Below are 24,676 nucleotides of genomic sequence, written 5' to 3' on the forward strand. Positions count from 1 at the left end.
TGTTGTATAAATTTTGTCTTCAAAAATGGGTTTTTCCATTAACCAGTTGTCGTCCTCTTAAGAACGACAACCCTTAGAAGTTGAAACTAGCAAGAGACGAGGATTAATGAGGTTTTGCCTTTCATGTAGTGACCAAAATAGATAGCACTAGATATTTATTCACATCGATAATATTCTTTAATGAAAACTTTTTCGTACTCTGACGGAAAAATAAGTCTCTGGACATTGTTTGGATCACATTAGTAGATTTTAGAATACCATAATATTGAAATTAACTGGGGAAATCAAAAAATGAAATTTTGAGTTCTGTACCATTTTCCGACTATACTTTATATCAACTTTCTTGACTCCAAATTATCAAAAACAATGTTTATATTCGTCCATTCAAGTGGATTTTACTTGATGAAAATCAATATTTGAAAAATTTAAAAGGGTTCACAAAACGCCAGTGAACCCTTTTAGTGAAAATCGTACACAGAACTGTATAATATATTTTACTAATGTATCGTTAGTTAACACCAAAAAGAAATGTGCCACTTTAAAAAAAAAACTGATTTTACAAATTTTTGGAAGAATTTCATTTGTCTTGTCGAATAAAAAATTGTCAATACATCATACCGAATGCGTCTTGTATATTCTTTGGTTCAGTTTGGTGGAATAAAATGTATAAAAATTATGTTGACTAATTTTTTTCGGACGATAATACATGACATATGAAGTAATCGATTTGAAATAAAAACTTTTTGAACAACTGAACTTGTATGAAATTCATGATGAATTCATTATATAATATCAAATAAATCGTGGCATTCGGACTAATCAGAAGAAAGATGGAATATCGGGAAAACCTTACTCTCGCTTACATGGCGATGGCTCTATCAACAAAGAGGAAGATTAAATGAAATGAATAACAACGTCGTGATGAATCAACAAATGGAGATTTCTGACTACAGGAACCTTCCAGAAATTCAATTCACCAACAAAACCACTGACATACCTACTTCACAAAATGAAACATATTCTGCAGCACTTACAAAAAATCAATTTCCATCCAGAGAACAAGCAATTATCTTCACTTCTATTGAAGGAATCAAATTGCAAGAATACATCTTTGGGCTAGGAGCGATTGTACATCCAAGAAATATTATCTTTTCTTCGAGAATATCTAATAACAGAATATGTATATACCTATCCAACAAAGATATTATCGAAAACTTTATGACTCAACATGGTTCCATCACAATAAACAACCAACTTATCCAAGCTCGACGTCTAATAACCCCAGCAACACGTTAGGTTCTATCAAACATTTGCCCTTCGATTCCACATCACATTATAGAAACTGAACTGAAGAAATTAGGACTAAACCTAGTATCACCAACTTCATTCTTGAGGATTGGTGTATCTGATCCCGAATACAGCCACATCGTGAGTTTTCGTCGTCAGGTATACATTAGTACTACCAATGTCACACTTCCAGAATCACTTCCCATATCCTATGAAAACATATCATACCGCATATTCGTGTCACAAGACAATATGACATGCTTTAACTGCAAGCAATCTGGCCACTTAGCATCTCAATGTACAAGAGCAATTACTCAGTCACCACCAGACCAAACTATATCTACGAAAACCCCAGCACAAGAAGATCATCCGAACAGCATTGAGAATACACCGATAGCACTACCACAACCTCTGGGGGAAAACCCATTGTTTTCGCCCATACCTCTCGAAATCACCCAAAACATCATGGAATCAAAAGCTACCTCCTCAACAACTGAATCACAGATAGACACACAACCTGCACCTAAAAGAACCTTAGCAGATATCCTTACACCTCCAATTGAAAGTAAACCCAGCCAAGATAAAACATTAGATGATATATTCACCAAACCAAAAAGTAAAAAAATATAAGCATGTAACTTCCAATGAAAAGCCACAAATGTCAATACTAAACATGATGGCACCTGCTAAGGAGTTCATCGAATCACATTCTCCGCCGTTCATTCTGAAGTATCATCAAATTGCTGACCTATTTGAAAACACTTTCGGTTCACACGAACCAGAACAAATAGCATTAGGATACACCAAAGAACTACTTCCTCTGTGCAATATGCTAGAGAAAATCTACCCTTACTTCACAGAGAGAAGTATAAAAACACGATGTACCAAGCTCCGCAAACGAATTCTGAGATACATCGACAGTACCTTAACAGAGGGAGAGAGCGACTCATCACAAGATACCACCTATTAGTGGATCATGCATTAATATTTCAAATGGCTCCAAAAACAATTATTCAGTGGAATATCAACGGTTACTTCTGCCATTTGGATATGTTACAAGTCCTCTCTTCGGAACATAACCCAGATATAATATGTTTACAGGAAACTAATTTCAAGAACGATAAAGAACACAGACCAAAAAATTTCAACAGTTTTTTTCGTGACAGAAACTCCCAAGAGAAAGCCAGTGGAGGAGTAGTTATTTACACAAAACTAGAAATTGATGCGGAACCATTGACCCTCAACACAACTTTGGAAGCGGTAGCTATCACAATCCGAGACCACTCCACCCTAAATATATGCAACGTCTATATTCCTCCAAGCCATGAGGTAACTCAAGCGGAACTGAACGACCTAATAAAACAAATAGCGTCAACACCTAGAATGATAGTTGGGGATTTCAATGGACATAATATCATCTGGGGAAGTAAAAACACAAACCGTAGAGGATGAACGATATCCGACACACTTCAATACTTCGACCTATCAATCCTCAACAATGGGAATAATACAAGATTCAACGCCTTTGACGGTAGTTCAACAGCCATCGATCTAAGTATATGCGACCCAATTCTACTGGCCACAACATCTTGGGAGGTACTACCTTTTTTATATGGGAGCGATCATTTTCCTATCAAACTCACTCTTGATGGAAATGATACAACAACGACAATACCATTTTATAGATGGAATTTGAAAAATGTTGACTGGAACTCATTCACAACACACATCGAGAATAATATAGAAAAGTACAGCGAAACAGAAAACGACTTAGAACAGAAATTGAACCACCTCTACAATGTGATTCTAGAAGCTGCAGAGAAAACTATAGGAAAAACTAAACACCTCAAAAAACATCATCCAGTCCCATGGTGGAATAATGAATGCTGCGAGGACATAATACAAAGTAAACATGCCTTCAACAGATTTAAACGACATAAGACACAAGAATTACAGATTATTTTCAAAAATCTGAGAGCAAGAGCAAGATGTGTAATAAAAAGAAGTAAGAAAGAGTCCTGGAAACACTATGTATAAGAAATAAAATCATCAACACCAATGGCAGAAGTATGGAAAAAAGTTAAGAAAATAAATGGAAAACAATCTCATATCGGCATTAATTCACTTACTCATGAGGGAAATTTAATAAAGGACAATAGAGATGCAGCAGAGATACTAGCTAATAACTTCAAGAATCATTCAAGCAGAATGACCTATGACCCTGATTTCAACCTGAAGAAAGATATGGAAGAAGAAAAAAAATCTCATTATTAAAGACCAACATCATACATCACCCATTAACTCGAATATATTACAACATGAATTTGAAGACGCACTAATTAGCCTTAAAATTACTTCTCCTGGGCCAGACGACATACCAGCTATTTTTCTACAAAAACTACCTAAATCTGCTAAAGCATATCTTCACGAATTTATAAATGACTTATGGAGACAACAGAAATGTCCTCACCAGGGTCAAGAAGCCACTATAATACCAATTCAAATTAATTTTAGATTATTTTATGTTTGAAGAACATATTATAAAAATTACAGACATTCAAAAATACATTGAATTTTTTATTTTAAAAAAATAAAAAATAGCGTATGGCACATAATTAACAACAATGAAAATGCCTGGCAATAAAAAATTGATGTTTGGTGGATCTATCTAAAGGCAAAAAATTGAAAATTACGCTTTAAAAAACTCTTTTAAAGTTAAGGATTTTTACCTGTGCAGGTAGGATGCGCATTAATAAACGCAACCACTACCGCTAGCCAGGTAGTCCGGACTCTAACTAAAAGAGAAAGAAAGACAGCATATTAAAAAACCAACTGTTCTGAAATTCTTTCTCAAAAACGTTGCTAGCTCCTATACTAAATACTCCAGCATCACCTACAACAGCTAGAACTCTGGTCTAAATCAACAGGACTCACTTTCTCTTCAGAAAAAACAAAATTAATACTCTTTTCGAAAACACACATCAGAGACCGACCAACACTACAACTCTATGGCAAAAATCTGGAATATGTTGACGAAATTAAATTTCTTGGAATGATTTTCGATCAAAAATTAAACTGGAAATCACACATACACCATCTCATCAGAAAGTGCCAAGGAGGTTTGAATTTACTGAGGATGCTATCCAATACAACATGGGGTGCCGACACAACTACACTTATTCGACTCTACAGATCCCTTGTTAGATCCAGAATCGACTATGGATCAATAGCATATGCTTCTGCAAACCAGTCGACAATCCGAAAACTAGACGTTGTTCAAAGTACAGCACTTCAAATAGCATTAGGAGCTCATCGAACAAGCCCAATCGAAAGCTTATCATGCGTAGCAAATGAAATCCCATTAAGGTACCGTAGACAATATATGAATCTCTCTTATGCTACTTCTATTGCAACCAAACCAACACATTGTACATATAATAATGTTTTTTCAAGTCGTTTCAAACAAAATCTCACGGGACATCCAAGGACTGACCCTCCTTTTTACGAAAGGATAAACAAATATTTAGAACAATTAGGGTATGCACTTCCTCCATTATTTTCCAACTCCATAACTACCCCTCCTCCTTGGATGATCAATCCCCCTATATGTGACTCCTTTTTATCCTGTTTCACAAAAAATGACACTCTCCCCCAAATTCTACTGAACTTATTCAAACAAAAACTAACCCTTTATGAGAACCATGTAATTCTGTACACCGATGCTTCAAAAACAGATCAGGGAGTTGGGTCAGCTGTTGTATCGTCGGACGAAACATTAAAATACAAGCTTCCCCAAGCCACATGTATATATACAGCTGAACTATTCGCAATACTGCAAGCATTATTATTTCTGAAAAATCATCCCGCTGATAGATTTCTAATTGTAACAGACTCTTTGAGTGCTATTAAAAATAGCATTAAATTAAAATATTGACTCAACCTATATACATTTATACACAATATAACTACTTTAAAAAGAAAAACTTACCTTTTGATATTGCCCAATGGTGATATGTACTTTGGAATAATTGTCTTCACTCTAAGAATATCATTTAAATCACTATTACTGATTTGATCATCAGACGTCTCATCAAGGTTTTGTTGAATTCTTGATGGTTCAGTGGAAGATGTATTTGAATTTAGTTCCATAAAATCCGGGATGATATCTTTTTTTTTGGAGTAGATGTAAAAGTTGGTGGATGCTTGTTAACCACAACTGCCTTTGATCTGAAAAAATTAATTTGGACAAACTTGAATCTCATTCATTAATACATATTGAATTTTGTCTTGTAATATCAGTGCTAACTTTCCTAAAAGCATAATTTTTAAGTCATTGGCAAATTTGCCTTTATTATGGCCAATCTGCCCCCATCAGTGTAGTTTGTCAACATCTCTCGCCTTGACCACAATATACCAGTAAGCTGTGCTTTGGTTAAAAGACATCAAAATCGCTGTCGCAACCAGACGAATACCGAAACATCATTGTTTTAATCGATAACTACTGATTTTTATTAAAGGTTACAAAAGTGGTGATACGTGTCGATATTCGTAAGAAAAGTTCATAGAGTATCTTCCAGTGCTACCAGATGTATCACTTTTGAGGTAGATTCACCATTTTGTGTCTTTATTTAACGTTCTACTGTCTCGGAACATAATTTCTACCGCTAAACTTGACTCTCACAAAATGTGGTACTGCTGTAAGCAGAAAGCGTTTATATATTTTTTAATTTTTCTGTCACACATTTTCATTTCGAACAACCAATGACTTGACAGTTTATTGTTATTATTCATAAAACATATTCTAATTAACAACAGGTTTTACATACTTTTCTTTCATTAGAAGTAACTGTAAAAGTTCGAAATCTTATTCAACGAAAGTCATTTTTTGTGGAGGAAAAAATCAGTTTTTTTATCGACCTTTTTTGGGTAATTGTTACCTTCCACAATCTGAAAAAATATAAAAATTATAATGGAGAACTTTATACAAGTGTAGAAGGGCAAACTTTTTAGTTTACCCCGATAAGTTACTGCGTAAAAATCAAAGTATTTTTCACAAAGAAAAATCTTTTATTTATCAGTAACTTGTCGTATTTAACAATTTTGCCTATCAAAAAAATTATTAAGAAATAATACTTATCTTTTACATTTCGGAGGCCAAAATCTGCCTCCGTCTTCAGAAATGGATAAAAAATTCGAATATATTCGCAGTTATTCCTTTTTTGATAGCTTATTTCTTTACTTCTTCGACAGATGTCAAAGAAGTAAAAAAAACTTCTTTGACATCTTTTTATCCATTTCTGAAGACGGAGGCAGATTTTGATAAACAAAATTGTTAAATACGACAAGTTACTGATAAATAGAAGATTTTTCTTTGTGAAAAATACTTTGATTTTCACGCAGTAACTTATCGGGGTAAACTAAAAAGTTTGCCCTTCTACACTTGTATAAAGTTCTCCATTATAATTTTTATATTTTTTTCAGATTGTGGAAGGTAACAATTACCCAAAAAAGGTCGATAAAAAATTCGAAATCTTATTAAAACTGAAAAAATCTAAGTAAGGTCGGCGACATTTCCTCTTACGAAGACGACATCTATTGGATCGACAGAGAACTTTTATATCAACGATAAACGAGGCTCCCCAAGGCGGCCAATTGCTTCGACATCGACCTTCGACGAGATTCGTCCTCCGTGGTTCAATGCAGCTTTCACTGCAAGGCAATTAGTTCGAAACCAGAACCCAAACAGAACGAATTCATTACTCAACACCAGACAGCGTTGTTTTGACCCGACATAGGTCTCGTCAGTGGTGCTAGGATGATCCACGAATGCGTTGCTGGACTCGACTGTCCTTAGAGGCCAAACCTGATTAAGTAAGGCAGACAATTTCTCCCCTTACAAAGATGCCACCTATGGGATCGACAGAGATCTTAGTCCTCGAATATCAAAGATAAAAGAGAGTCTGAATTTCAGCTAGTTGCTTTGTAGTGAAACCTGAAATACTGAATTAAAATTCTTATTGAATGTATTGCACCTGAATTCAATTAACTTGAGTTCTTTATAAAGTTAGGGGCACACTCAGCACGAAAATCAATATATGATACATTTTTCAATATTAAAATCGTGATTAAATCATAAAATACATAAATGTAAGGGATTGCGCAATATAGAAAATGTCAGATAACTCCTTATATGAAAAAAACATTTATCGAATTTCCCACAGCTGCAATGAGGACTTCGAAAGCAATGGAGTAATTATTGAAGCTACTACTCTATTCCAGGGTTCAGAATTAACTAATCTGAAATATACACTGAGATCGGACACAAAAAATCTTAAAAAATATTGAATAAGTTAAGGCATTACTCACCCATTTTTTTTTTCAATTCTTTCTTTTTTGGCTATCAACTCCTTCACATAAATAGAGAAATTTATGTGTGTATTGTGCAGGTTCTTCTTTGCCTCTTTCAGTTCCTCTAATAACTTCTTAATTTCCTGGTCATATTTTTTTCTCTCTGTTGTAGCTTCATTAATTTTCTTGATGATAGGTGTAAGAATAACATATTTTTCTTCTATCTGTAACCTTTGTTTCACGGTCTATTGTTATGAGATCCATAACAAATTAGATTTTAAATGCAATGATGAAATACATAAAATTAATGAAAATTCTATCCTTTTCAAGATTGAAAAGATGGAATTACTTAAATTTCAGTGCGCTAGAAGTGAAGAAGGAAGGGCGATGAACATTTAATTCCATGAAAATGTAAAAATACGTAACTATACAAATTTTCGAATCATTTTTATAGTCGTACATAGGTGTATACCTTGAAAAGTCAATTTATAAAGATTGCTCAATTTTTATGTTTGATGTTTGTATTATTGTGGAAACTCACAAGAAAACTTTGGATGTTACTAGAAAATTTATGAAGTACAAAACGGAAAAATATTCTATCACAAAATTCGCTGAAAGAAACAATCAACATCAATTCTAAAAACTAAAGTACAATATTATTTTTGAAAATTGATGTGAATTAATTCAAAATACAACTGTTTCTCAATAATGATCAATAATTTTGAACTAGCATGCATTCGTGAACATTATTCAGGAGAAAGAGATACTTCATTTTTCAATTTCATGGTTTAACGCATTTGTGTAATTGATGACTTATTCATTTTGTGGAAATTCATGATCACTTCAATGAAATGAATAAAAACACTTTTGTCTCATCTAGTTAGTTTTTATACTTGATAATGGGATAAAACCCGAAACCGGCCGTAAAAATAAAATAACTAGTAGAAATTAGAAAAAGGTGTTTTCATTCATTACATTGAAGTGTTTAACTTATACTATATACCTTTTTTAGACACTGTTAAGGATATGCAATAAAATTGTACCTACACGTCTATATGTGACACATCGGTGACACGAGTAGATTGGCATTAAGTTGTAACGAGAGTAATGAGAGGAAAGGGGTAAGGTATATATATATATATATATATATATATATATATATATATATATATATATATACCTTACCCCTTTCCTCTCATGTTGACCTACAACTTTGTAGGTACGTGTGGCAGATAGCCAACGGAAAAAACAACCTAACCTAACCCAGCTATTGCCGCGCAGAGAGTTGAAGTAAAACCATTAGGCACCTGTGCGGCGTCTTCATTTTGGAAGATTCGTCGCAAGTTATTTTCCACTATGAAAAGCAAAAATTTATTTCAGGTGTTGATGTGACCAACCGATGGACCGGTTTCGAGGTACTTGCTCCATCATCATATATAAAGCACACTCCCATTTTTAAAAAGGATTATTCTGTATGTTATTCAATTTTCAGATCCTTCGATCAGTATAAGAGCAAGTTTCATTAAGATTTAATTTACCTAAACCGGTTTTTTGTAATATCTCCTATTCAAGAAACACTTTATTGTGGAATTTTCACTAAGCAGTTTTACACGTGTTTTGCTATAAAATAGCTTTTTCAGGCGTGTCTTTGATAACTATAATCAACATATTCAATGCTTTATATATATTTTCACGATTTGAAGTACCTGAGCTTTACCTACCCAATTGAAATGGGTACAATTGGACACGCCTGAAGAAGCTATTGTATAGCGAAAGACGTATTGCGTTTTTGCAACACTGTTTAGTGATAATTTCACAATACTGTAGTACTTCTTGAATATGTTCTGAATTTTCATCAAGTATCGGCCGATTCCATCACACATAATATCTCCTATTTTGTGAAAATGTAGTGTCAGTTTAAATGCTTCAATTGTCAATGAGCGTTTTATTATTTTTAAGTAAAGTAACGCTATTCACTAATTTATACAAGATGTGTGAAAATTAAGGCACAACAATGACAATCATTAAACAGCAGGTTTAAGTTGAATGGAACGCCCTGTATTTTATGACCAGAGCTGATGTTATATTTGATTTTTTATTGAATACATTCCCTTTTTTCAAGGACAAAACACAAGCACTACAGGAAAATCCTTAAGACGCTCTAAGGGCGGTGCCTGTGCGAAAGTAGCGATTCACGTTGGATTTTAATCGCTTCCTCAGGAAGTTCATTCCACACAAATGTAGTTGTCCAAATGAAAGACGTCTCAAATAGTGAAGTTTGAAGTATACACAGTTGAACCTCAAAACAATGATCAGCCACAGTCCGTCGCGTATTTCTGATATGTACCGCTCTTGGTGGAGTCAAATGTGCCACGAGTCACTTGAACACCTCCCTGAAAGTATCTATAAAAGAGAGACAAATCTTCCAACCTTTCTTCAATGTTCCAGACTATTAAGGTTGCAAGTGATGATCGTGTCTTCAATCAGGCGAATGGATCTTTCCTGGATGGAGTCCAGCAGCTTCAGGGTAGGCTTGGCGGCAGAGCTCCATATATGTGAACAATACTCCAAAGAAGGTGTGATCTAAGCTTTATAAAGTTAACTCTTCACGTTTACAACTAAAATATAAGTACATTTCCATTATGCAAATCGATTTTAAAAAATTCATTATTTATCAAGTCGCCTATGGTGTGTTTCGACCATCTAAAAGAACAATTCGTTCAGGCCAGTCTCAACTCCCTACACTGTAGGTTAATGGACTGACACATATCAGAAAACAACTACTCCCCTGTCCCCTGTTCCCCTATTGCGGCAGTTGTATCGCCAACAGCATATGCAGGAATAATTTCCGTGAAAAATCCTGCACTGACACCTGTCGGATATAATCCAACGCCCTTCGTGGTATCAGCCAGGGGAGTAGTTGTTTTCTGATAGGTGTCAGTCCATTAACCCAGAGTGTAGGAAGTTGAGACTGGCCTGAACAAATTGTTCTTTTAGATGATTTGATTTATAGCCAGTCTTCGAGTATGCTTACTAACTATATGTGAGAAGTTGTATTATATATACAGATCATCCAATTGAGGCCAAAAGAAGTTGGTAATTTGGCTCAATGCGTCTGAATGGAAGCGAAAGCCAATAACATAGAGAGAGAGAGAGAGAGAGAGAGCGAGATAAGTTGGTAATTAGCGACCAATAGTGCTCGCCGTTGATAGTGATAGCCTGGCCAAAATCCACGCCAAACAGTGACTTTTTCGGGACGCATTAGACGCTCTTGGATCTCTTGAGGATTGGTATCGTCCCAAGTTCAACATTTCCGTTTGTTCACGTACCCATTCATTCAATATTTATTTTTTACCTTATTTTGATTTAATATTGAAAATCAAAATATCTGCTTTTTCAAAAGAGTCAATCACTGCCATATATCATCAAATCTGTTTTTTTAAATCTGTTTTTCCGTTAATCAGCTGTCGCCCCCACACGAACGACAACTCTCAGAAGTTGAGAAACTTGTGCGAGCTAAGGACTAACGAGGTCTTACCTTTTAACGTGTGATTCCTAACACGTCAATCTGAAACAACTCTTTAAATGACATATTATTCAATCAGCTTTGTGTTGCTAATGATGAAGATTTCAACCGATTGCTATTTCACACATAAGTGCGTTGGTTATCAAGAGGTAATTGTCTGACTCGATTTTACAATCTATTTGACTCTGTAATAGAGTTCTTGGAAAACAAAGACAAAGAATTGCACGACAACCTCATCACTTCAAAGAATGATATTGCGTACTTGACAGACCTGTATAAATTATTCAATGATGTCAATCTCCAACTTGAAGGTGACGACTTGAATTTGATTAAAACAAAAAATGTCATTGCTGCTTTTGTAGCCAAATCGCTCTTATACAAGAATAATATCGGTAGACGTGTGTTTCGCAATTTCCATAATTTGTCAGCAGTATCCTTCAACAACGACGACTTGCTTGTTACTACTAACATTTAGAACCTCCACAGTGATTTCGCAGAACGATTCCAGGACATTTTAAATTTGGAAATACTGGACTGGGTGTTGGATACTTTTTCAAATGTCAACACAGCAAGATTACCCCAGCTGGAAAAAGAAATCATAGAACTGATAACGAACGAGGAAATAAAAATAAAAAATGGATACCAAGAATTTTGGCTACAAAAGCCAATCCCGCAATTGTATCCTGGATTGTGGTCCATCGTTCAACAATTTTTGATAGTATTCCCATCATCGTATTTGGGTGAACGTATTGCTGTGGCAACGTTGCTAACTAAAAAAGGCCGTTTTTGAGTAAATTCGAGCCTGATATTAACAAACTTGTTAAAAATCATCAAATTCATCCTTCACATTAGATTAGTTTTAAAATTCAAATTGAACGCGGCGACTTATGGCTGTTTTTGAGTAAATTCGAGCCCGATATTAACAAACTTGTTGAAAATCATCAAATTCATCCTTCATATTAGATTAGTTTTAAAATTGTAACAATGAAATATTTTTTGTTTGAAAATGTTTATGATTTGGTTAGGAAAATGTTTTATTAACCGCCGGAAACGTATTAGTATTATATATACCGTTTTGGGAGGTACCATGACCATCCCATTTGGTTTTTTCTATATTAAAATAATAATCGGCCTGTCGCAATCTGTCAACCGCCGATAACAGCGAATCAGTTCCTACCAACACCGCCAAAATGTGCGGAGGAAATATGACGCGCAATGGTTGCTATTAATTGTTCACTACTATACGGGGGTTGTAAATGTCTGGCCATTGATAAATATTTATTGAAATAATTTACAAAAGAACCGTCACTTTCCCTATATCTCGCAGACTCCAACTTTATTTTCAGTTGCAATTGCCTTGTAGCTCCCTAAACATGATCCAAGAAAGCTTTTCGAAATTTTTGATAATAATAATCAAAAGTATTCGGGAATGCATCAAACCAAAGTTTTGCTGATCCCTCAAACAAGTTACTGATGCAGAGTGTAAATTGGTTGAAACTTACGTTACTGACATCTGAGAATGTTTCAATATAATTCAAGAAATCTAGGGGGTGTAAAACCCTCGTTATTAAAGGTAGGCAATGATTTACAGGCTTTCAGAACCCCGAAATTATTCTCTCTGGGTCTGTTATTCATTTGACTACAATTTGGTATAGGGCAACTATTATTCCATACTATCAGAGAATTTTGGTTATTAGGCAACCCAAATTTTGTTTATTTTTATGCTAAACCTAAAGGAAGGCAAAATCTCGATTGAAAATCGTACCCAGTTACATTACTACTATCCCTTCTTCCTATTGTTACAGTCGGGTACGTATTCAACATAATTACTATTTTTGTTAATTTCGGGAAGAGCCAGTAATGTTTTTCTCACTTCTCTGATATTTTCTGTTAATTGCTTCTGGAACAGAGTTGAACATTCATTTAATACCGGATTGGAATCCGTGACTGTACTCATTGTAATGTTTCTTCCTGGATGTGGTACCGAAGTGGGTTTCGCATAAAATGGCAAGGAAGTCGCTCCAAGATGTGGAAAATCAGAATGTGACACCTCCGGCAATGATGTAGGTGGAACATCTCCTTGAGTTGATAAAGAAATTTGAAAATCGTTACCTTGTTCTTTTCTATGAATTGTTCGGTGGGAATTTCTATTTACCATCGATTCGGCACTTTGCTCCTGATTAATCATTCCTCCTTTGAATCTCAAGTTATATGTTGGGCTCGCCATCATAAAACAGAAAAAAAATCCTGGCCACTAGTTGGTCGCCAAGTTGTAAAGAAACAGGTAACGAGTAAACGTAAAATAATTCAAAGGAGAAATGCCTGTGTTTTGCTACAAAACATTAAGATGCGAAAATAGTTGTTCAAAATATTAAGATTTAAGGGAATTTTATCTGAAAAATGTGACTGCTACAATATTTTTTCAGTAAAAAAGCTGGTTTATTAAATTCTAATTTTTTTTTAAACTTGAGAATAAGAAATGTTTAATGTACAAATGAAATACATATATCAGTAAAAATTAAACTATACCTATCACTAATGAAAGAATAAAAAAAATCATTAAAACCAAAAAAAATATCAAATTCAATAAAAACCAAAAAGAGAAATTCCGTAAGATTCCAGACGCTGAACTCTACGTAAAAGCAGCCACCTTATTTGGATAGGATCATATCGCTTTTCCTGTAGAACAGAAAATAAGGAACTCGCGTTCCCTGGGGTTTCAAGTACGTCTTCTTCTTGCACGGTCTTAACCGAAGAATCGTCGTACCTAATCCAGCAGTTGTAGCCGACGTGGAAGGCATCACGTAGTGTCCAATGTTGGCATTTTTGCCTTCGTGGTAAATGACGGCGAATAGCTTGTATTGCTTCTCTGTTGTAGACTGTGTTTCCGACGATACCAAAGTCGAATCAATCTTCAAGTCTAATTCAAAATCCAAAACCTTGATAATATTCATGCAACAGTCGTGGCTGTATTCGAAAAACTTCAGATGCCAAATAAGAATCAATCTTCAGGTCGAATTCAAAATCCAAAACCTTGATAATCTTCATGTAACGGTCGTGGCTGTATTCGAAAAACTTCAGATTCAAAATAAGAATCAATCTTCAAGTCGAATTCAAAATCCAAAACATTGATAATTTCATGCAACGGTCGTGGCTGTATTCGAAAAACTTCAGATGCAAAATAAGAATCAATCTTCAGGTCGAATTCAAAATCCAAAACCTTGATAATCTTTATGCAACGGTCGTGGCTGTATTCGAAAAACTTCAGATGCAAAATAAGAATCAATCTTCAAGTCGAATTCAAAATCCAAAACCTTGATAATCTTCATGCAACGGTCGTGGCGGTATTCGAAAAACTTCAGATGCAAAAGAATAACGGGAAGTTTGCAGAGCGTAATTTGCTCCCACGCTTCGACCTTCTCGTTTGTTTTCGACGAAGTCAGTCCCTCTAAACTGTTCTGGGAGACGAGTACCTTAAGCGTTTCTCTGACAGTCTTCACTTTCTCAATGTTGAGTGGCAGGGTGAGGAAAGGCTGGATATTCTCAGTAATGTGGTCCCCGTTGCGATGAATGCTCGACTTTAGTTGCCCTCCGAAGATGTCACTTATCGGTATACTGGTGAAGTCGATCCTTCTGGTTGGATGTCCTTTATTTTTCGATTCCATTATGTTTCATACATTATTTGAATCATTGTTCAAAGCAGAGTCAACGAAAGGTTTTTTATCTTCAATATAATATTTAACCAATTCATTTAGCTCAAACATTTCATCATTGAGTCCATTCAAAAAAAACCTAGAAACTCTTCCGCATCTTGTTGTCTACCATCGATGCAGTCAGTCCGTATGTTATACAACATTTATAAATCCACGTCGGACCGAATGGGATGCCAGTGTTGATTGAAACTTTTTGGTCATTCTTGGAATTTTTATCTACTCTCCCGTCTTTCGTCAAAATGTAGGAAGTTAGTTAAACAAACTGTTCCACAAAACGGCACATTGCAAATATAACCAGGGTATATTTCATTCTCTCGTTCTAAGAGATGTTTTTACTCCTGTGTAGTAAGTTGTAGAGTGGTGGACATGCGATCAGGGCTTGCAAAATCGAGTTGATATAACAGTAATTGTTTTGATTAAGCAGACCCCTTGGCTGCAAGTTCACTGCCCTACCATCGATCATATATGTAGATAGAAACATGCCCATCCTATAACAGTCTGGATCTACAAACTGGTGGAACTCGTTGAACTTGTTTTCGGCGTCCTGGTCAATAGCGACTTCGTCGAAATTGTTGACGGTTTCAGACATAGACGGATGAAGGTGGTTCATCGTCGGGAAGATCAGTGTGCGGGTAGTTGGCAATAGGTGTTGTTTGTTGAATCACAGCAAAAATGTTCTGGGTTTGAACATTTTTCCTCTACTGCAGTAGTCCTTTTTCATGATGTAGAAACTGTTAGTGCTGAGTTTGCCTGTTAAGTCTTCTTCCACAATTTTTTTAGAACTGATGTCTGATTTACTCTCATTAACGTTTGGATAATTTTTAACAGAAGAAGCTCTAGAGAAATCTGTTATATCAGACCAGTTTTGTGTGGACTAAAGAAAATTTCATCAAGACTTTGAGAAGGAGAAATAGTGCCAAAGATTGATGCAGCATTTCCTCTTTGAATTGCAATGCTGATTCGTTGTATTAGAAATGATTTTGCTCTAGAATCGCCTGTTACTGTAATTAGTTTTCGACCAATATCTCTGAAAAAATCGGAAGCAAAGGAATTAAAGCTACCAAATGTTTCAATGCAACTGGATAGAAAATATATCGATCTTCCGCTGTTTCATTTTTTCAGCATATTCAGCGGCTCCACCAGATATTTGCGAAGTTGAATTTTAGATGAGAGCAAGCCAAGGTATCAACACAAAACCAAAGGTTTTCCATGTCTCCAAGGAATGAGAGACATTCCATCAGGATGTTTTCCATCATCTCGGCTAATTCCAAGAGGTTCAATCACAGAAGGGATATTGGCTGTTGACAATGTACGTTTAATTATATCATTTACTGCATAATGTTGGGAGAAGCGACCTGCACTGAATTTACAACTGAGGCCATGAACGAAACCGCACCGATATTTGTGATTAACATAAATCAAATATCCTAAACGAATACCTATTAAAATTCTAAAACTTTCGTCGTCTAATAATGTTCCCAACGAAGCAACGGGAAGTGCTTTGAGCCAGGCGCCAGATTCCTTACTTGTTACAGCTTTGAGGCGAGCTTGATCTGTAAGGAAGTCCTTAGCTGCAACCATGAGTTCTGTAGATAACATCTGCAATAAGGGAAGATCCCAAGATTTTTGAGAGCCCTTGTTATCAGATATTGGTGCATTTGATTGTCATAGAGAATATCATAATGTATAAATATACCTGTGAATCGTAATCTTGAATTGAGATACTGTTGTAAATCATGCCCTAAAGAAAATAATGCCCAGCGAAGTTTGAAGCTGATGATATGTACTGTAACAATGTTGTTCTGCTACACCTTCTATGGGTGGAAGATGTGCCAATATGAAAGATGATTTAATTTTTGCCAAATGATATTTTCGATATCTTAATTGATTCAGTATTATATTATTATTATATGATATCATATCATATATATCATTATATTATCATAAATAGATTTGATCAATTATAATTCATTTTTTTCGATATCTTCTTTGTACCTTTTTTATACAAAATATTGGCCTAATTTGACAAATTTTCAGCGTCTAATAATGAATTTACGATACTTTTCTTTCCTTTTCAGGCAAAACCAGGTGTTGAGAAAATAAATCTCATGATTATTTGAATTTAATTGATTCAAAAGGACCAAAAGATAAATATCTTGACCCACAACAATGACATTTTTATTTGAATCTCTGGCAATTTTTATCGAGGTCTTAATTATATCATCAGCATATTCTTCTGCTTGTTTAGAGGAAAATCCTTGTGACTGTAATGTTTCCGTTGACGTTTTTATTATTTTTTTCCTTGTTTTTCTCGATAGATAAAAATCTTTCCTGTAAGAATGGTATTTAATAATAATAATATTTATTTGTAGTTCCATATAAATACAATAAATATACAATCTATAAAAATGATTAAAAAAACCACATATAAGGCTAGAAACAACATGTACCGGAAGGGTACTGTTGATCTTAGTTCTAGCCTTGAAGAAAAGAAAACTAAACGAGAGAAAAAACAATGAAAAGAGAAGAGAAAAAAAAAGAGGAAGGAGAGAGAGGGAAGAGAGAGAGAGAGAGAGAAAACATGTCAAATTTATTACTGAAAAATTTTCAGAAGTATAAAATCTATGAAATCTATGAGCAGCGATGAGATATTTTTTGTAACAGCACTTAAATGAAGAAACTTTAATAACTTTATATTTTTGTGGAATATTATTGTACAAACTATATATATATTATAAAAGGATTTGGAAAAGCTGAATACACTTATTTGAAATAATGAATCGAAGAGGTTTTGTATTGAAGTGTATAATATATTAAAATTCTTGCAAAGCGCTTTCGACTTTTGTCATCATCAGTGCTCACCTGAAAGTAAGTGATCTAGTTGAAAAGGGAATTTAGTGAAATTGAAGTTGTAAAATTTTAAGGTTAAAAAATTTGGAAAATTGTTTGAGATTACTTACTTGTCAGGCAACAGGAAGTATCATGATAAGTGAATTGTACATTGTAATATTTAAAATTATATAAAACAAAATAGGCTTATAGCCAAAAAATACATTTTTTGGATTCAGGCCATGTGGTTCAGTCAAAGTATTTTATGAAGAAGGACAACTTGAGACAGAATGTGTCAAGTGTCATGTTAAAATAATGGTACCAACTTGAGGAGTGGTCCATTATGGGTTTGATTGAATATGTAGAGGAAAAATATTGAATAAATTATATTAATAAACTGTGATTAATTAATAATTCATAATCCTCTTATGAAGGGGAAGGAAATCTCTGTTCAAGTTTACTTGAGTATTCAGACAATGATCATTGTTGGAAAGTTCTTTAGAAATCTCCAACTCTTCAAACAAGTCAAGTCTAAGGAAATTTTTATTATCTATTTTATGTAATATTTTGGAATTTCTATTGGGACTAAAGTTGTGGTTGTGAAATTTTATGTGATGGCCAAAAGCAGATTTATCAGGTTTTTTTATATGTTCATTAATACGAGTGAAAAGAGGTCTACAGGTTCTACCAATGTAAGATGCCGAACAATCAGAACAGTTAAGCTTGTAGACTCCGCTACAGTTCAATTTGTTGATTTTATCTTTAGAATTTACTAAAAAGTTACTTAAGTTGTTTTGAGATTTAAAGGAAATTTTTGTACCAGGTATGGTATTTTCTATAAATTTGGAAATAGCAGTACACATATTTTGATCAAAATACGGTAAGGAAAAATATCTCACAGAAGGTGAATTAACCAAGGTGGTGGAGTTAAAGGCCAATCTTCTATCTAATCTGAGTTTAAATTTACTGATTAATTTGTGAATGATATATGGTTGATAACCATTGTTGACAGCAATCTGTTTTAAAGTATTTAATTCTAAATTAAAATTGGAGGGAGATAAGGGAGTGTTCAACAATCTGTTAACATAACAATTGAAGGAAGCCAATTTATGTTGCATGGGGTGAAATGAATTGAAAGGAATGACATGATCAGTCTGGTTTGGTTTTCTGTAAATGGAAAAATCTAATTTGTTGTAAGTTTTTGTTATAGTCAGATCTAAAAAGTTTAATTTATTGTCTTTTTAGATCTGACTATAACAAAAACTTACAACAAATTAGATTTTTCCATTTACAGAAAACCAACCCAGACTGATCATGTCATTCCTTTCAATTCATTTCACCCCATGCAACATAAATTGGCTTCCTTCAATTGTTATGTTAACAGATTGTTGAACACTCCCTTATCTCCCTCCAATTTTAATTTAGAATTAAATACTTTAAAACAGATTGCTGTCAACAATGGTTATCAACCATATATCATTCACAAATTAATCAGTAAATTTAAACTCAGATTAGATAGAAGATTGGCCTTTAACTCCACCACCTTGGTTAATTCACCTTCTGTGAGATATTTTTCCTTACCGTATTTTGATCAAAATATGTGTACTGCTATTTCCAAATTTATAGAAAATTACCATACCTGGTACAAAAATTTCCTTTAAATCTCAAAACAACTTAAGTAACTTTTTAGTAAATTCTAAAGATAAAATCAACAAATTGAACTGTAGCGGAGTCTACAAGCTTAACTGTTCTGATTGTTCGGCATCTTACATTGGTAGAACCTGTAGACCTCTTTTCACTCGTATTAATGAACATATAAAAAAACCTGATAAATCTGCTTTTGGCCATCACATAAAATTTCACAACCACAACTTTAGTCCCAATAGAAATTCCAAAATATTACATAAAATAGATAATAAAAATTTCCTTAGACTTGACTTGTTTGAAGAGTTGGAGATTTCTAAAGAACTTTCCAACAATGATCATTGTCTGAATACTCAAGTAAACTTGAACAGAGATTTCCTTCCCCTTCATAAGAGGATTATGAATTATTAATTAATCACAGTTTATTAATATAATTTATTCAATATTTTTCCTCTACATATTCAATCAAACCCATAATGGACCACTCCTCAAGTTGGTACCATTATTTTAACATGACACTTGACACATTCTGTCTCAAGTTGTCCTTCTTCATAAAATACTTTGACTGAACCACATGGCCTGAATCCAAAAAATGTATTTTTTGGCTATAAGCCTATTTTGTTTTATATAATTTTAAATATTACAATGTACAATTCACTTATCATGATACTTCCTGTTGCCTGACAAGTAAGTAATCTCAAACAATTTTCCAAATTTTTTAACCTTAAAATTTTACAACTTCAATTTCACTAAATTCCCTTTTCAACTAGATCACTTACTTTCAGGTGAGCACTGATGATGACAAAAGTCGAAAGCGCTTTACAAGAATTTTAATATATTATACACTTTAATACAAAACCTCTTCGATTCATTAATATATATATTATAACTGAAGGATCGTCGATATAGAGTGGTTCGATGGGGCGGCGGAGAAAGTAACCCTTTAAACCTCAAATTTAGAGTGTGTACATCGCTACGAAATCTTATTTTGTTATACAAATACGATGGACATTTGTTAATCAATATTTTATGAAAGAGGGTAGCCGAGTGTAAAACACGTGTATTTTCCATAGTCAACCAATTGGTTTCCTTAAGTTTATATGAAATTCTGTCATATTTTCTAATACCATATATATATATATATATATATATATATATATATTATATATATATATATATATATATATATATATATATATATATATATATATATATATATATATATATATATATATATACAGTGTGGTCCAACGAAAACTTAACACCTCGAGTTTCCGGCGTTAACATGAAAATGTGGAAAATCGCTCGAACCCGTCAATTTCTGATTCGAGGGGGAACAACTGTTCCACTGTTTTCATCCCCGTGACTTCAACCCCCTAACGGGGGTGAGCACAACCCCTTGATTTTGAATAGGGATGAGGGGTGTTGAGATACCTCATTTTGAAGATCTTATCGTGTACTATCTGCCCGTAAAATTTCACTTCAAAATATCCATCGATAACGACATGACAGGTAAAAGAGTGGAAGAGTACGTACTTTTGTGATTACTTTATTAAATGTTCGAAATGGGCACCATCCACTTCCATGCAGTAATATAAGTTTTGCTGAAAACGTTCACGTACATTACTCAAGATGTCTGGTGTAATTTGACGGCATTCATTAATGATCCGAGTTCGCAAATCATCCAGTGACTCAGGCTGGGTAGCGTAAATCTTGGATTTCAGGTGACCCCATAGAAAAAAGTCCAGTGGAGCCAGATCCGGTGATCTGGGTGGCCACTCAATATGTCCCCTTCTTCCAATCCAGGCGTGAGGAAAATTGTCATCTAAAAACTGACGCACCGGTTGAACAAAGTGAGGTGGTGCGCCATCTTGTTGGAAAATGATCGTTTGATGGTCTTCTGCATTCTCCAATACTTGCACGAGGGCTGGATAAATAGCGTTCTCCAATAGATCGAGATAAAGTTGGCCTGTGAGATTACCGGGTAGAAAAAAAGGGCCGATTATGTGATTTCCATAAATACCCGCCCAAACATTTAATTTTTGGGGGCGCTGTGTATACACCTCACGAAATAATCGTGGATTTTCATCTGACCAATACCGACAGTTATGCCGGTTTACAATGCCGTTAAGGTAAAATGAACACTCGTCCGAAAAACAGATATCGAACATGTAGTTTTGATTGCAGTTAATTATTTCACTGATCACTTCACAGAACTGGAGTCGGCGATCGGGATCATCCTCATTCAGTTCCTGAACCAATCGTATCTTATACGGATGGAATTTATGTTGTTTCAGGATTCTCATGATTGTTGTGCGTGAAACACCAGATACCTCGGACAATTTCCTAGTACTAACGGTCGGATCCATTGCTATATGACCTAAGACAGCCACGTCCCTCGCTTCGTCTCTTTCATGCACCCTCTTTTTGTTTCCAACTGACCCAGTAGCGTCAAATTTGGCAACCAGTTGCACAACGTAAGCAGCGGATACATTTTTTCCAGGATGTCGTTCGTTAAATAAAGCCGCTGTTGTGCGCGCAGAGTCGTTATTTCGGAAAAATAATTTTATCATTTCCACCCTTTCTTCTACGGAATACACCATTTTAATTCCACTACAAATTTACAATCGCTTGTACACACTTGTACCGTTCTTAACAATTCACGATAGACTAAGGTACAAAAACAAGGTCCGTCTACTTTTTTGGACAAAAAATTAACCACTCAATACCTTTGAAATGCGTCGGATACGAATAATATTCTCGAGATAAATTCCATATTGCCTCTTTCACTATTTTCGCTGTTATTTCATTATCGATGGATATTTTGAAGTGAAATTTTACGGGCAGATAGTACACGATAAGATCTTCAAAATGAGGTATCTCAACACCCCTCATCCCTATTCAAAATCAAGGGGTTGTGCTCACCCCGTTAGGGGGTTGAAGTCACGGGGATGAAAACAGCGGAAAAGTTGTTCCCCCTCGAATCAGCAATTGACGGGTTCGAGCGATTTTCCACATTTTCATGTTAACGCCGGAAAATCGAGGTGTTAAGTTTTCGTTGGACCACACTGTATATACCTAAGACATGACTTTTGAACTCTCTCAATTCTTAAAATATCTTTTTTATCCAGGCATGAACCATACACAACATCACAATATGCAAAATGACTTAACACAAGAGCATTTGTTAATTTTATTTTCAAACTTATTGATAATAAATGACGATGAGGATAAAGCATTTTCAAACTCATGTAACTTCTTTGAACACATTTTGTGACATGTTTTGTAAACCTTAAATTCACGTCCATTTCGATACCTAAATTTTTTGCCACGTTCGTGGGGCATATTACTGTATCACCAATAACAATATTAATATGTCTCTCCACCAAGCTACGATTAGTACCAAAAACAAGCAGATTAGTTTTGTTTGAATTAATTTTGAGGTTATGAGCTTCAGATGCTGAAATAAGACGAGCTAAATCTTCATTCAATTTTTGATTAGCAGCAGCAACGTCATTAGGGTTAAATGATAGATATAGTTGAGTGTCATCCGCATACATATGTGAATTATAATGTCTTAAAACAGAAACTAGATCACAAGTGTATATGCAAAATAATAAGGGTCCAAGTATAGATCCCTGACGCACTCCAAATTTAATAAATTCACTGCTTGATTTACCCTTCGAAGTTTCTGCAAACTGTGAACGATCTTTAACATAGATTTTAATTAAATTTATAGCAGGTTCAGAGAACCAGATGAAGTTCAAAATTGCAAATAAAATTGGATAACTAATAGTATCAAAAGCTTTGGAGAAGTCTAAAAGTATCAAAGCAGTCGTGTTACCTTTGTCTGCAGCTTCGAAAATATCATCAGTTATTTTCAAGAGAGCAGTTGTACAGCTGTGTTTTTTACGAAATCCCGACTGGTTGACTGGTAAAATATTAAAGGAATTTAAAAAGCATTTGATTTTAAAACTCATTCTTTTTTCCAATACTTTTGAACAAGTAGGTAGCAGACTAATGGGGCGCAGATCGTTAAGAGTATTTGGATTAGATATTTTAGGAAGAGCCAGTATTTTAGAAATCTTCCACATTTCAGGAAATATATTATTTTGCAAACATGAATTTATTATATTAGTGAGATATGGTAGTATTATAGGACAGCAAAGAAGTAGCATATCTATATTAATTGCATCTGAACCTATGGCTCTTGTTTTTATTTCTAAAATACATTTGTAAACAATATTTTCTGTTACCGGCTCAAAGCGAAATTTGTCAGTAGACATATTATTTTTTGAATTACTGTTATAATAATTCAATAACTCATTACTAGGTACAAAATGTTGGTCGGAATTACTCAAAAAACATTTATTGATTTTAATAGGATCATTAAGTCTTTCTGGCAAGTTATTTTTTTACGAGAATATATGTTAAGATTTTTAAGTTTATTCCACAATAATTTACTATTATGGTTACCACTTATAACCTGAATAAGATATGCTTTTTTCTCATTTCTTATCATGATATTGGTTTGGTTTCTTAGCATTTTATAATAGTTCCAATCAGTAACGTTCTTTTTGAATTTTCTAAGAGCTTTATCCCTTAGACCTATTATCAGTTTCACATTATCAGTGAGCCACGGTTGTTGAACCTTTCTCACTTTTACTTTTTTTACTGGCGCAACAGTATCAAATATGAGAAGCATCAAATCAGTAAAATATTTAACCTTGTCATTAACATCCTGAAAAAACAAAATGTCGTCAAAGGGTGATAGTAACAGCAGCTGCAGCAAATGATCTCTGTCGATTCGCTTAAAATTTCTTTATGTAAAAAACTGTTCCTCATTTCTATAATTTTCATGATGAATTGCACCAAACACTAAATTATGATCAGAAATGTGAGATGTGTCCTGAGTGCCGTAGTGATTAAGTGTTGCTTCATTGGATACTATAATAACGTCAAGTAAAGTTGAAGTAACATCAGTGATTCTTGTTGGCGTATCAATTAATTGTTTTAAATTGAAGCTATCAATGCAGTCTAAAAATGTTTCTTTATTATTTTCAGCAAGACACAAGAGATCGATATTAATGTCGCCTCCACATATTATTTCATCAGAGTCAGGAACGATTTCTGATAAAGTTAACTCTAGAATATTGAAAAATTCGCCAAAATTTGATGTAGAACCAGGTCTATATAATACTCCAACTGCCATATTTTTCTTATCCATAACTGTTCCAAACAGTCATCCATAGGTTTTTTAATTATATTAATTTTAAAATTAGACCGCAGATATATACCTACCCCCCCGCCGCTCGACTCTCTATCACAT

General features: G+C 34.3%; 1 protein-coding gene across 6 annotated transcripts in view; it reads right to left on the bottom strand.

Moving 5' to 3' along the window:
• Positions 1–5,274: 5,274 nt before the first annotated feature.
• The window catches only part of LOC111514965 (uncharacterized), a 47,738-nt gene continuing 28,336 nt past the window's right edge, over positions 5,275–24,676 (bottom strand). For 2 of the 6 annotated variants that reach the window (XM_074179179.1, XM_074179178.1), the window contains 2 exons: positions 7,654–7,866; positions 5,275–5,514 (listed from right to left, as the gene is read on the bottom strand). In XM_074179179.1, the coding sequence (XP_074035280.1) occupies positions 5,427–5,514; positions 7,654–7,866 (301 nt within the window). In that variant the 3' untranslated portion in view covers positions 5,275–5,426. Of the gene's footprint in view, positions 5,515–7,653; positions 8,247–8,796; positions 11,932–24,676 lie in introns of those variants that run through there. The other 4 variants (XR_012466483.1, XM_074179181.1, XM_074179180.1 and 1 more) reach the window with 4 other exon arrangements.

The sequence above is a fragment of the Leptinotarsa decemlineata genome, unplaced genomic scaffold (assembly GCF_025532065.1).
Source record: "Leptinotarsa decemlineata unplaced genomic scaffold, Ldec_3_MD MMD2_tig00004433_RagTag_RagTag, whole genome shotgun sequence".
Taxonomy (NCBI): Eukaryota; Metazoa; Arthropoda; class Insecta; order Coleoptera; family Chrysomelidae; genus Leptinotarsa; species Leptinotarsa decemlineata.